The sequence below is a fragment of the Colossoma macropomum genome, unplaced genomic scaffold, assembly GCF_904425465.1.
Source record: "Colossoma macropomum unplaced genomic scaffold, Colossoma_macropomum, whole genome shotgun sequence".
In the NCBI taxonomy this organism is placed as follows: Eukaryota; Metazoa; Chordata; class Actinopteri; order Characiformes; family Serrasalmidae; genus Colossoma; species Colossoma macropomum.
The window spans coordinates 23913882-23928463 of NW_023494796.1; the positions used below are offsets into that span (position 1 = coordinate 23913882).

The 14582-nt window shown below is 40.1% G+C and overlaps 1 protein-coding gene across 1 annotated transcript in view; it reads right to left on the reverse strand.

Moving 5' to 3' along the window:
- LOC118816661 (adhesion G protein-coupled receptor L3-like) overlaps nucleotides 1-14582 on the reverse strand; it is a 450500-nt gene that overhangs the window by 105839 nt on the left and 330079 nt on the right. The window contains exon 10 of the mRNA XM_036583171.1: nucleotides 14290-14475. Coding sequence (XP_036439064.1) covers nucleotides 14290-14475 — 186 coding nt within the window. The remainder of the gene's footprint in view (nucleotides 1-14289; nucleotides 14476-14582) is intronic.

The following is a 14582-nucleotide window of genomic DNA, read 5'->3' on the forward strand; positions in this document are numbered from 1 at the left end:
ACGTTAGCCGCCTTCTTCCACCGCCGTGCTCACGGCTCAACAGAAACTGCTACAGATCCCACTGCATGAACTCAGTATGGATGTCATCACACAAATGGAATAGCTCGCTGTCTTGAACAACAAGCAGCTGTAACAGCGGCTCCTGTGCGTAGAGATACGTCGAAATCTATACTCTGGATGGCTTCAACATCAGTGATGCAGAGGATATTGTGAAACTTCTGAAACCTCTGAAAACAGCCCCACCGCGCTGTCCAACGAAAAGTCACTCTGTGTCACAATTTTCACTTTTCCTTCTAATTTCTTTTAATTGCAAGAGAGTAAATGTTCTTTTTGTTTAAATTAAATGCAAATTTGTTACATTTTGTACAAGAAAAGTACACATTATTTGAATTGTTAATCTTCAGAAAAAAGGAATGTTTTCACTTTGATATTTGTATCACCGCATTATTTGAAAATGCCTGTTGTCCTATATATTGTGGATAAATTTCATGATGAATGGACTAAATGAAACGACCCTAAATGACTGGTTCCATTGACTTACATTGAAAGTACAGTAGGCTTTTTCCTTCTCCTGTAAAGTTCTCATTTTGTAGATACAAGGTTTTCTTCCGACAACAGCGATATGCCAAAGCTACAATAGATTATTTTGTTTACAGCTATAACCTCTGTTTCTAGTAATTTCCTTTAACTGCAGGGGACTAGAAGTTTTGGTTTAAAAACGTACACAAGCAAATGCATTATTTGCACTGTTTACACTTCAGAAGCAAAAAGGAAATATCGCTCATAATTTGTGTTCATTCAAATTTTGTTTAAAATATCATAAGAAAATTGAATTGTGAACTTAGTATCATGAATCGAATCGTTAGCAGTGTGCATCGTTACACCCCTAGTGTCCAATCTTTTGCATACCACTGTATATGTAGTACATCTGAGAAAGTGTCAGCCAATCTCTAGTTAGTGGTCCAGGCTACGACTTTAGCTAGCTAGCCATGTTAAAACAGTGCTGAAGCTGGTGAAGGTTCTGCTTAGTCTGTCAATCAGACATCTTTAAATCATCAAACATGATGAAAAAAACCCCAATGAATACAGAATAAATAAAGTCTAAATGTACACATTTCGACAAAAACTCATTTATACATCACAGCTTCTCATTCAGTTGAACTTAATGAGAAACTGTAACAGTGAAAATAAAAGGCCATAAAACAAAACAACAGTAGCAGAAGGCGAAACAAAAAGCTGATATACTCTCTTCTTTCCTCCTCCATCTGCACATGCACTAAAGCACTATTAGGTCAGGAATTGACCTCACAGTTGCCACTAATTCACATCATAAAACAGCAAACATCTTCATCTTGTTCAGTATAAAATTCACTCATTTGCTCTTTCCAATGCATTTTAATTAGTCTTATTTTTCACTGATATATGCAGCGTAAAGGTCGTATATTGATCTGCTGGTTACACTTTCACACGTTACTCAGGCCTAATGAAAATATACAGATAATACAGACAATATACAGATTCTGAGGGTGAATAAACAATACATCGCTAAGTGCTTTCGTACTAATTTGAGGAGGAATTCAGCAAAAAAAGTCAGCAAACACATGGAAGGAACATTAACATTAACATTAACAGAGCTTTTCATCTGTATGTGTTAATACACAGCCGGCCCACATGGTCACAGTTAACGGAGGAGTTTTCACAACACCTTCATGCACACACACACACGCTTCTCCAGTCACTGCCGCTCCTCTCGCCTCCAGCGAAAGGCATCCGAACAGGGATAGAATTAATTGCTGTGCTGGCATCTTAATTTGAGTTATTTTTAATCCTTAGAACCCACAGTTATCACAGGGTGTAAATTAATATGAATTATATGAATTTATGTGATTATTTCTCACTCAGAGCATTTTGAAGAGGAACAGATCATTTGTTATGATTTTAATTTGATTTGAACCTGTTTAGAAATGTACCGAATGTAAAATGAATTTATTTGCATATAAACTGCTATTAATAACTATGTAATTACTTATATATTTGTGCAATTACATTGTAACAGAACAGACAATAACTCTACATTAAGGGCTCTATTTTGATATCTAAACAGATAGAAAAGTCAGAAGTGCACATTCAGAACTATTTAGAAATGTAAAGAATGTAAACAGAATGTAAATGGGCTTAAATACATTATTGTCATTATGTAAATATGTAATGAGTTTATTTTAACCCAATTATCTCCCCAATTTAGTCATCACCAATTCCACCCGCTAGTTAGGACTCCCCCAATCACACGATACTATCAACGCTAGGAGGGTGAAGGCTAGCACAGGCTTCCTCCGAGACCTGTGAAGCCAGTCACCGCTTCTTTTCGAACTGCCGCCCACGTAACGTCACTGGACAGCCGAACGCACTCGGAGGAAAGCGGCAACCGCCAGATCTGTTACGTCAGCTAACAGACGCCTGCGCTGACTAGCATCGCGTTAAGTGATGGGGGGAGAGGGAGGGGCCATCCTACCCACCCAGAGAGAGCGAGGCCAATTGTGCTCTCTCGGACTCCCGGCTACGGACGGCTGTAGCATCACCAGGATCGAACTCGCGATCTCCTGATGATAGGGCCAACGCTAAGAGCTACGTTTGGATATCGAAATAGAAAAAGTCAGAAGTGTACATTCAGACCTGTTTAGAAACGTATAGAATGTGAACTGATGTAAATGTGATTAAATGCATAATAGTCGTTATATAAAATACCTTGTAATTGAACAGCGAAAGGTGAGAACTAGACTAAGGGCTACTTTTGGATATATAAAAAATCTGACATGCAAATTTGAACCTGTTTACAAATTTACGCTGAGAAAAGGGTCAGCGGTGCATATTCAAACATGTTTAGAGATCTATATCGTGTAATTTGAATGTAAAAGAAATTAACTGCATGACTATGTAGCTATGTAATTACAGAATTACATTGTAAAAGAATAGCAACACAACAGAAATAACTGTAGACTAGGAAATCCAGCATGACTGCTTTTGTCCCAACAATAATACCAAATGTTGATCATGATTTTCTTGTTATTCAAAGATCAAATTACTTAACATCATATTAAGATTAAAACTAATTAAATCTGGATATGATGGCTAATGAACTGGCAAAACTGGCTTTAGACCAGTGACTGGAGATTTTCACTCATTCTAATGCACTTGCAGTAGAAAGGGTCACACTTTGAGGCCTTCATAACACAAAACTGTATAATGAGCAAAGAAAACGCTCATAATTTAGCATGCATGGCGTGCAGTTGTGGCCCTCTAGGCGGCGGACCATTATGAGCAATTTGCAGAGGTGGAGGTTACGTTTTAGTTCAAGGCCTCAAAGGATGGCAGCGTGACCCGGGAAAAAAATGCAAACAAGAGACAACATGACCCTGGGATGAATGAAGGGCAGGGGATGAGGTGCCACATACAAATACGCACATAAGACACCAAGGTAAAAGAATACACCATCGTTTTTCAAACTAATCTCTATCCACGTCCCCAGTCAGCATCTGTATCACACTGTTAATTACCATGAGCAGTAATTTCAATATATTTAATATTTTTAGAAACAAAGATAAAACCTTCGGACTCAAAATTCACTTATTACCCAACGAGCAGCTGCTGAATATCCTGAACATATGAAGTATGTGACTATATAACTACAGCCACTACATTCAAATGATACAGGTGTTACAGACAGACTGATGAAATCTCTTAGCAAAGCTGTTCTAATGAAACTGTGTCCAATACACAGCAAAAAAGTACACACTTAGAAATGATGGTTCTTCAGGGATTCTTTAGTAAAGATAATGGTTCATTTAGAACCATGAGTTCTAGATAGAACCATTTGTTCAGATGGTTCTTTGCATGGTGAAATGGTTCTTCAGGCTGATGGAGAATGTGTTGTTTATGGTTCTATATAATCACCAAAAAAGTTGAAGCTTGACATCATTATAGTAGCAGAACCCTTTTTGGTGCTATATAGAACTGTTTTCAAAAAGAGTTTACACAGAACCATATACAACCCATTCTCCATCAATGTGAAGAACCAGTTCACAACGCAAAAAAAACATTTAACCATGAAATGGTTACACATAGAACTTGTGGTTCTAAATAGAATCATTGCCTTTTCTAAAGAACTCGTAAAGAACCATCTTTTCTAAGTGAGTAGTTCCAGTTACTTTAGCTCTCCCCTAAGAATTTCGGTAACACTTCACTTGAAGGGTGTCTACATAGCACATTCATAACATCTTACATAAACACTTCATAACATGTTAATGAATGTTGAAGTCAACATTTAGAAAGTGTACATGTTTTACATTTTTCTTAAACATTTGTTGCTTTGCATGTCACTTTACTACATTAACTATGCTTAGGAACAATCATTCGACTGAATCGTAGTACGGTGGTGTCAAAGCACTTTATGCCCAAAGGGGTCACTAAAGGTTTACTGAAAATAAATAAAAAATAAAAATAACAACTTCTATATTGAAAAATGTCTCTCAGTAAAATAGTAGTCCATAATAATATAATGTAAGACATGTATGCTTTACGAATGTCGATTTAAATGTTCATGAAAATGTTATGAAGCGTTTATGTAAGATGTTATGAATGTGTTATATTGACACCCTTGAAGTGAAGTGTTACCAGAATTTCTATAATCCATGGTGATCACGCAGAGCCTGTGAAACTCCACCCACATGACTACTCTGATAATGAATTAGCATAACTCCTTCCCTCTGGAAAGCTAGTCCAAACTGTAACAGAACAAATTATACAGATGTACAGCTTTATTTAAAAATAGCTTTAGAGTGATACATACTTTGTGCAAACACTTACTGATGGACTTTAGCAGCTGCCCATTGTCTTCTATTGTGAGTGAGTGTTATGTGAAGAGGTTTCCTGTCTTGTCTAAGTTTGGCGAAACGTTGAAATGATCGTCTGTGGTAATTGACCACACACGACAGATACAGCAGACAGAGACTGGGTTGAAAAACGATGGAGTGCTCCTCTAAATGAATGAACAGGGATGGGCTGATGGTAAAAGAGTAAAGGGGAGGTCTCAAATACCTGGACGAAAAAGCGGCAGGAGCGCTCCCTTTTCTGCAGCTGCAAAGCCCAGACAACTTCATTAGACCAGAAGGTCACCATCACAGAAATAACAGTCAAAAACACACACAGTATAAATCTTCTGAATAACTTCCTCCTGTGTTAGATGAGCTGTAGGAGAACAGTGCGCATATTAATTAGGTTTCCTCATTAGAAAGGTAAAACATTAAATGTTAATTAGAATAAAGCTCTGACATGCGAAAGAGGGGAATTTATTCATCTGACGCTTACAAGGTTATAAAAGGCAGCAGTGTAAAGAGAGAGAGCGAGAAAGAGTAAAGAGAGAGGCAATAGAGTGAGAGAAAATGAAAGAATAAGGGCGAAGCAAGGAGGAGCGAGAGACATAGAGAGAGAATCAGTGAGAGAGATCTGAATCAGTTATAGGATCAGTTATTTCCTCTATTGTTGTGAGCCACAGAGTTCTGTCAACGGAAACAGTCAGTCAAAGTGGTTTTTTTACAGGTGCATAGAGAAATGGCAGTAAGGGCTTAAAGGGGAATTCCACTGATTTTTCAAAATTTTTTCATAATTGAATTGTTCAGATGTAAACAAAGTCATTCAGAGTGGCTTGGTGTAAAATGCACTGCTGTAAATAAACTACAGACTAGTTCACAGTGGTGGTGATAGGAACCAGACATCTAAAGAGTTTAATGCCTCTAAAAAGTCCCTCACAGACAGTTATTACAAGCTATGGATATGAATATGCTGCCTGAACGCCTCAGACATTGTTTTATGATAATTTTGAGATAAAGGTTTGGCCCAAAATGTATCATTTACAATCCAGAGAGGTACACACAGGGGCGTCAAACAAACCTTTTTCCAGATGAGCCACTATCACCACCACTGTAAAGAAATCAGATTCTTAGGCTACGTTTACACAGCAGGTAGAAGTGGCCCAAATCTGATTCTCTCACCAAATCTGATTTTTTTGTTTGGCTGTTCACATTATCTTTTAAATGTGACCTGTATGCAACATCGTCTGAACAGATCAGCTCCTAAACCGACCCGCATGCGCAAAAGAACAGTGCTTCACGTGGCGGCTCATCCAAAGGTAAACAGTCATGACGGCCAGCGAACACCAGTCGCTCCCGCAGCTTTCAGTTTCATCTTCACCAGCATCACAAGAGTGATTATGAAGTTCCAATGACTGACAGCTGAGCTCATCACCCAGAAAAAAGGGCGTGTTATTCGGCCACTTCTTTGGTTTGTGTCCTCGGATTCTTTAAACTGTTCTCTGACGCTGCAGCCTCGGTCTCCTCCGGCCGCGTTCGGCCGTTTCGTTCTAAACCTCTTTGATGAGTCTCTTCTAATGTTTTGGTACAGAAATATCAGCCTGAATGTTTATGAGGCTCAGCAGTGCGAAATTATGATGAATGTCGAGTTGTACTGACGTAAAAGTCGCATAAATTCCGATGTGCCTGTTCGGACTGAGAGTCGCATTGCTGCAGATCGGATACGTATCGGATTTCAGTACCACATATGAAAGCGTCTCAAATCGGAATTGAAAATGTCAGATTCAATGTTTTTTGCTGTTCACAGAGACACACAGACACATGTCTGTGTCACATATGAGGAAAAAGACCAGATTTGGGCCACTTTTACCTGCTATGTAAACGTAGCCCTAGTTTCTCTACAATGAACCATTTGACATCAAAACCACTCGGAAAGACTTTGTTTACATCTTAATGATTGATTTATGCAGAAAGATTGAAAAATCAGTGGAACTCCTTTTTAATAAGACCGATTTTGGCTATTGTTGAAAAAGAGGGCTACTGAATATGAGCTACTTCTAAAAAACACTGACCCCCACTCCTACCAGTACATATGAGTAATGCCCCTAAAGCCAGAAACCTGAGTAAATAAAAGAGTAAAACAGTTAATCCTAACATTTAACTCCCTATAAAACACCGATTGTGCTCTACAGTGATCCAGTCTGAAAAAAACACAATTGGACATTTCAAACAATAGTGTCATATATTAGCCACTGCAGTTCACAAACACAAACGAAAAGCAGTAGTATCTGGCCATAAAAATACAACCGTACACTGTGGTGGTCTACTGGACCACAGGGGCTGATATAAACCACAGAAAGCACAGCCTCAGTGAGCACAGTCTGTCTGCAGAAACAGAAGTAGACCAATATCAGAAATCATGGCTCCCTAAAGCAGTGCTGCTGAGAAACAGCTGCACTTTTTACTTGAAGTGTGAAACAGTTCTGCATGTAATTTAGCTATATACCCACTCTTATTGGCAGAGGTGGTCTTTCCACTAGGCAAAGCTGTGGTTAAGCATGATTATTAGAGCTAGGCCTTCAATTTGGGGTATACGTGTCAAAACTTAGCTAACAGCAATTCGCAGGAACATTTTCTAATGAGGCTGTAATTAATTAGAATTGTCCGCTCCACCTTAAATGGTGCAGTAGTTACACTCTGCCGCATTTAGGAAAATTTGTTGGCACTCAACATTTTACTTGAAGTTTGTGACAGACATATTAGCATATATTTTACATTGTAGCCGTTCTGCGCTTTGGTACAGAGCTGCCACATATTTACTCAGTGACGTATCTAGGACTTCCAGAAGGCTTAGAGTGATATTTTATCTGATGCTGGAATTCAAAATGAGATTGGTTGATTCCTCTGTCACTTCCTATTTATGCTGCTGGTTAACCAGCCACTTTAGGGCTTCTCTACAGCTCCTGAAGTCCTCACCAACAAAAGAGCTCGAAAAAATTCCTGATTGGCCAATTTTTTGCTGGACGTTTCAAAAAAATATCACCTTAATAAGCTAAGAGCTGAAATATATGCATGAACGATTTTATTGAATAAAAATTAACTAAAAAATTACAGACATGCATCTTTTTTTAGTCTCCAGAAATCATCATGCTTTTCCTGACGGCCTAAAAGGCCCTGAGGGTCCCCTTATAATGTGTTCATGTTAAATAACCAATTCAGAAATATGAGTACATTATAAAAATAGCTGTGTTGCTATTGTATTGATTATTACAACAATGTTATAAGAAGCCCAGATCTAAGCTGTATTTCTTTAGGTCAAAAGTCAATGGTGTTTTCACAAATCACCATTGTTGCCTAGTTTGGGCCTACAAACATATTTTCTCTGACCGTTGTTTGATTTTCTGAATTAAGAGGTCATTAAGGAGTTGACATATGCGCATTTCTAGATGCGAGCTAACACTGTTGGGTATTGCACTGACATCATAAGACTGGCAACCTCATCAAAATACCCCACATAAACCAGCAAGCTCTGTCAAGTGTGGTGCTTAAGTTGCTTTGGCAGCAGTGGAGTACATTTGGAGTAGCTGGTGTTAGTATATCATAGAGTTAAAGTTAAATAGCAGACTTACTTTTATGCTACGTCATTTCATTGCACAAGAGTGTTAGCTTGCTATTAGCATGGATGTAGCAAAGTTAATATTTTGACTCCTTAATGACTCCATAAGTCAGAGGATCCAGTGACTTTCAGGGGAAAATGTACGTAGGACAAAACATTTCACTAATTTACAGCAATATTGTACTTAGACTTACATAAATATGCCGAAAAAGCTCACTGAACTGAATTGATTGATGCTGACTGACAGAGAGAAACACATTTTTAGCCCAGCCCCAGGGGCTACTCCTCAGCTTTTGGAAATTTAGCGTACATGCTAGCACATTAGTGCCCTAACCCCTGCCGTTCTCCAGGAGAACCCAAGGCTGAGGTAAAGTCTTTGAAGCACACGCGTAAAGCATGAATTATTGAGCGCTAGAGAACTACCAGACTTCCTCACAGGACAAAAATAAACAGGGCTAACACTTTGCTGGCCCTGTCACTAGCTGTGACAGCATGCTAATGCCTGCGCCTAAACGGCTGCGACGGCCACCATCTTCCGAGTGTGGCTCCTCTCCTCCCCGTTAGTGTCGCCGGTAAGGAGCTCTCGAGCCTCTTTCATCTGTAAAGTGCCTGAGATCTTTCAGTTTGCAGCCTCAGTCGGCTGTGTCTGAAGGCTAAGCCCATTGTGCTGTTATCAAAGCGATCTTTCAGAGCGCTAGCACAGAACGAACCCGGAGGCTAACGTGACGGGCCGACATGTCGCTTTCACGAGCAAGAGGGATTAAGCTACACGGGAGAGGAGTGCGGAGATTGGGTTGACCTTGAAGGAGGGGGCAGAGAGAAAAAGAGAGAAGACAGGAGAGAGACAACCAAAGCGAGAGAGGGAGAGAGACATTGTTTCAAGATGACTTCATAAATGAACGGCACAAGCAAAGTATCATTTCTACTTCTTTGTATTTGGTACTGATACTCTATACTGTACACATATTTGTTTACGTCACACTGTTCCACCTTTTTTAGGACCTTAAAACTGCCCATAACAGTAGTTCCACATACTCAGACGTTTGCTTTCTGGAGAATCTTATGCTGGCTTTACACAGTGAAATTTTCAAGCAACTAGTGTTGCAACTAGTGCTGTGAGCTGCATGCAACTTGACAGTTACACAAAGCAATCCATAAGCAAAGTTGCATGCAACACATTCAATTATTCCAGTAGTGGGCCAAACTAGCAACTCATATTTTTGATATATTGCAGTGTTCTCCATGTATGAAGTCATTTGTGATATATACATCTGCCTGTGTAGCAGTCTTATTTTTTCAACTTTATTACCACTCATTTTTCTTTTTGTTTTTTATCTATTTATCTGTCTGTCTGTGGATCTTTAATATATATTTGAATGTATTTGTTCTGTGTATATTAAGCCTTTGAAAATGAATGTTTAAGTATGATTTGAAATGAATAGGGGTTGAAGAATTACAGTACCATGCAAAAGTCAGAAACCACCCTTCATATTTTCACACTTTGCGTCTATTACGGCTTCTATAAATTAATCTCCAGGCCTTTTTTGTCAAGAAAAGCAGCAATTCTTTTTTTCATTTTTGATGCATGACTACAGAATGTAGCTAGACTGTCAGTTCGCAAACTCTGCATAATAAAGTTAAACTTTACTCTTTTAAACTTGTTGAAAAAGTTATAAATTAGGCAGCATATAAATAAAATTGCAGCCTTTACATTTTAAAAATTGTGCCTTATCAAACTGCAATTTTTATATGAAAGTGGTGATTCATTCAGCCCTACTTGAGACAGTGGCAACGGTGACTGGTGTGTGCTGCTGCAGGTAATTTTGCAGTAAGTAAGCTGGCTAACTAGCCTACCATAACAGTAAAGATAATAAAGTAAACAACATACCAGGTAATGATGCACTCATGGCAGTTTAGTGCTGAGCAGTAGTGAAAAATTGTAGGTAACTGCCGGGGTTGGTAACAGTGGGCTGACGTTTGCATCTGTACTTAGCCAAGGAGCTAACATCGCAGTTAGCAAGTTGGCTAATATGTCAATAACTCTTTTTTTTTTTTTTTTGCCATTGGGAATGAAATTTTAAAGGGTCCCTGCTTAGACACTGCTAAAATTAGCATTGATGTTTCAGTGCCGCTATACCAAACCCTGTATCTTCAGAGGTCAACCCAGCCAAACAGTAGGGCGAAAATGTGAATTTGCATGACAAAAGTTTAACAAAGTTCAAAAAGCTAGTGTGACAATGGACCATTTCATGATGATGCACTGATAAAAATGATAAAAATGACTAATAAAATATCGTTACACTAACTAACATTAAATTTAAGCCTTTTCCTTTTCCTACGAAGTCACAAATTTCTTTTTGTTACAATAATGACAATACGTAAAGTTATCAATACTACGCACACCACTTTAAAGCTACATGCTCAGACTCAGAGACCATGGCCAAAACAAATTTGTTTACATGGCTGTCCTGCATCACTGATCTGAGTGATTCTGATTAGTTGAGATGCTTTCGTCTCGATCACTGCTGGGTCCACTTATGATTGAAGCAGCTGCAGTATGCTGCAGCTCTAACGCCAAGGAAGTCAACGCGAGGCCGCCTGCCTGTGTGCGTAGCTCGGATTGTGCGTGTGGTCGTCCTGCCTGTCAGCCCCCCCAGGAGACGGCCGAACCCCAGCCCATCTGGAAGTGAGACAGAAGCAGGTGCGTCTCTATTCCACAAAGACGGCGGGCAGAGAACTGCGCGAAGCCTGACATTTTCACATCCTGCCTTGTGTTTGCTTTTTCCACTCTCTGTGTTATTCTAGCGGCAGAACATGCCGGAAACGTGCTGCCGTGTTCAAACAGCGCTGACAGTTTTTACTGAATGCCTAGGCGGCCTGGCTCTCGTTCTTCAAGTCTCAAAATCCCCCACCTCCACCATCGCTGAGAATAAAAGGTTTATCGTAACGTTCAAAAGTTTGGGATCACTGAACGGTGAACGAAATGGATCCCTTCTTCCTCTGTATTAGTATTTTGCTATGTGAGTGTGAACTTTGAATTTGGTAAAGAATAAGGGATGATTAAATACAGTACTGTGCAAAAGTCGGAGACCACCCTTCATTTATCCACCATTTATCTTTATGACAGCTTTGGTTAGTTTCAATAGACTTGATTACAGTTCATCAAATAATCCGCAGGGATATTTTTCACATCTTCAAAGTTCAGTCTTACAAGTTGGTTGCATTTTCTGCTTCTCACGATCCAAATAATCCCAAACACATTCAGTGATGTTGAGGTCTGGACTGTGGGGTGGTCAGTCCACTGTTCTGAGAACACCAGCAGCTGCTTTGTTTGATTGGCAGATGTTCTTCTGTTCTCAGTAAGATCTTCTTGACAGCTACAGATTCTTTCAGACTCATAGTGTTGAGTGTCTTCTCACAGTGGACGGATGGACAGAAACACCTGTGAAGTTTTTCAGATCTGAATCAAGAGCGGAGCTTGATTTTCTCCTCTCTCTCAAAGGTGAAAGCTTTAAGTGATGTTTATCCGATGTGGACGGGTTTGGTGGTCTAACAGGTCTTGCAGGTGGTTGTTAGGAGTCCCATTTTCTCTGTATCTTTTCATTAATTTTCACTTTTTTTCTTGACTTCCACTTCTTCATGCAAGTAGATTATCTCATATCCAATCTCCTTGGAAATGTCTCATTTCCATTTTGACTGGGAATTAAATAAATGAAGGGTGGTCTCTGACCGAATAATACTGTAATTTAACGGATCAGATACTGTATAAAATAAGCCTTATTCATTTACGATCCTTGTGTCTTTTTTTGCGCTCTATTTACGGGACTGTCACAGAGACACCACACATGTAGATAAACTGACATTATCTGCAGCCAGCAGGAGTGAGGCACTTTTTTAGAAGTTAACAAGGTGGGCTAAATCTCTGCAGAACTGTTTAAAGGTGGAAAATTAGAAAGTCATTATACACAGGTTTACTGTGTTTGAACCAGTCGTCTCTCATGTAAACATGGGCACGTAAAATGTGAGCATGCAGCCATTATGTCAATCTATTTTCTGCTGTTTACCATGAGCAGCCAGCCTAACCTTAACCATGTGGGAAGTTCACTCTCACCAACTATACCTGTGAGAGAGAGAGAGGGGTTAAAAAAGAGAGCAGTAAAGAGAAAAAGAGGGGGGGAGGAAGAGAGAGAGACAGAAAGAGAAAGAGAGAGGTAGAGAGAGAAGAAAACAGAGAGAAAGAGAAAGAGAGGTAGAGAGAGACAGAAAGAGCAAAAAGAGAAAGAAGAGAGGTGTGGAAAGAGACAGAGAGGAGGAGAGAATAGTAAAGAGAAAGAGAGAGGAAGAGAGAAAAACAGAGAGAGAGAGAGAGAGTTAGAGAGAGTGTAGAGAGAGGGAGCAAGAAAAAAATAAAGAGAGAGATATAGAGAGTAAGAAAGAGAGTAGTAGGTAAGGGTAAAAAAAGAGAGTGGTAAAGATAAAGATGTAGAGGCAGAAGTAGAGAAAGGGAGAGAAAGAGAGAGCGACAGAGAGAGAGAGCAAGAGAGAGAGAGAGGGAGGTAAAAGACAGCAGAAGAGAGGGAGAGGAAAGAGACAGAAGGAGAAAGAAAGCGGTAGAGAGATGAGAGAAAGAGAAAAAGATAGGGAGAGGTAAAGAGAAACAGAAAGAGAAAGAGAGAGGTAGAGAAATGAAGAGAGAGAAAGAGAGATAGAGAGAGGTAAAGAGAGACAGAAAGAGCAGAAAGAGAAAAAAAAAAGAGAGAGAGGTGTAGAGAGATATAAAGAGGAGTACCTAGTGGTTAAGAGAGAGGTACCGAGAAAAAAAGGTAGAGAGAAGGACAGAGAAAAAAACAAAGAGAGAGATAGAGAGAGTGGTAGAGAGAGGGAGAGAGAAAAATAACGAGAGAGAGTAGTAGACAGAGAGCAGTAGATAAGGGTAAAGAAGGAGAGTGGTAAAGATAGAGATGTAGAGACAGAAGTTGAGGGAGGGAGAGAAAGAGAGAGCAACAGAGAGAGAGAGAGAGAGAGAGAGAGAGAGAGAGAAAGAGGTAAAAAAGACGAAGAGGAATAGAGAGGCAGAAAGAGAAAGAGAGAGGTAGAGAGATGAGAGAGAAAGAGAGATAGAGAGAGGTAAAGATAGACAGAAAGCAGAAAGAGAAAAAAAAGAGAAAGAGAGACAGAGGTGTAGAGAGAGAGCTAGAGAGAGGAGTAGAGGGTAGTAAAGAGCGAGGTATAGAGAAAAAGTGGTAGAGAGAAGGAGAGAGAGAAAAACAAAGAGAGAGAGATAGAGAGAGTGGTAGACAGAGCAGTAGATAAAGGTAAAGAGAGTGGTAAAGATGTAGAGTCAGAAGTAGAGAGGGAGGGAGAGAGAGAAAGAGAGAGAGAGTGAGAGAGAGAGAGAGAGAGAGAGGGGGAGGTAGAGACTGGTAGAGAGATATATAGTTTTGCAGATTATTTTCGGAGGGTGTGGACGGTGTGAAAATAGCAGCAGCCCTGCTGTTACTGGACCTGAATGGACTTGGACATCTTTAAGCCTTTTCCACACAGGCTGACTCCCAGCCTGTCAAACTGCCTTACAGCTCTGTGTGATCAGTTCCCAACGCCAGGCGAGCTGGGCTAGAGCCTGTTGGAAATGATCCAGAGTGTCCAGCAGATTGCAAGGAAGCTAAATCAAACACAACTGGACCGGGCAGCTGGCTTGCAAAATTGAAACCTCGCGTAAAACGCATTTATAAAGCAGCAGTTGAGTGCCATATGGAGTTTACTGGTGCTTTACTGCTCTATACTGCACTAGCAGAGTGGCTGTAGTACCTTATTAAGGCTGCGGGCAGCACTGTCTTTGCCTCCGGGGGTCAGATTTCGGAGCTGGACGTCCAGCAGCTCCACCAGCTGACCCAGCGCCTGGACCGTGTAGGTGACATCCCCCGCATGGACGTGGCTTTTGGTCTGCTCTGAAAGCTCTCGAGAGATGATGGCCGCCGGCTCTCCAGCTTTGATCTGTGAAAAAAAGGGACATTTATTTAGTGCTGTTAGTTAATGCTGAAGTATACAAAGACAACACTAAACACCTTTGAGATGAAATGGAACGTTGATTGTGAGCCAGA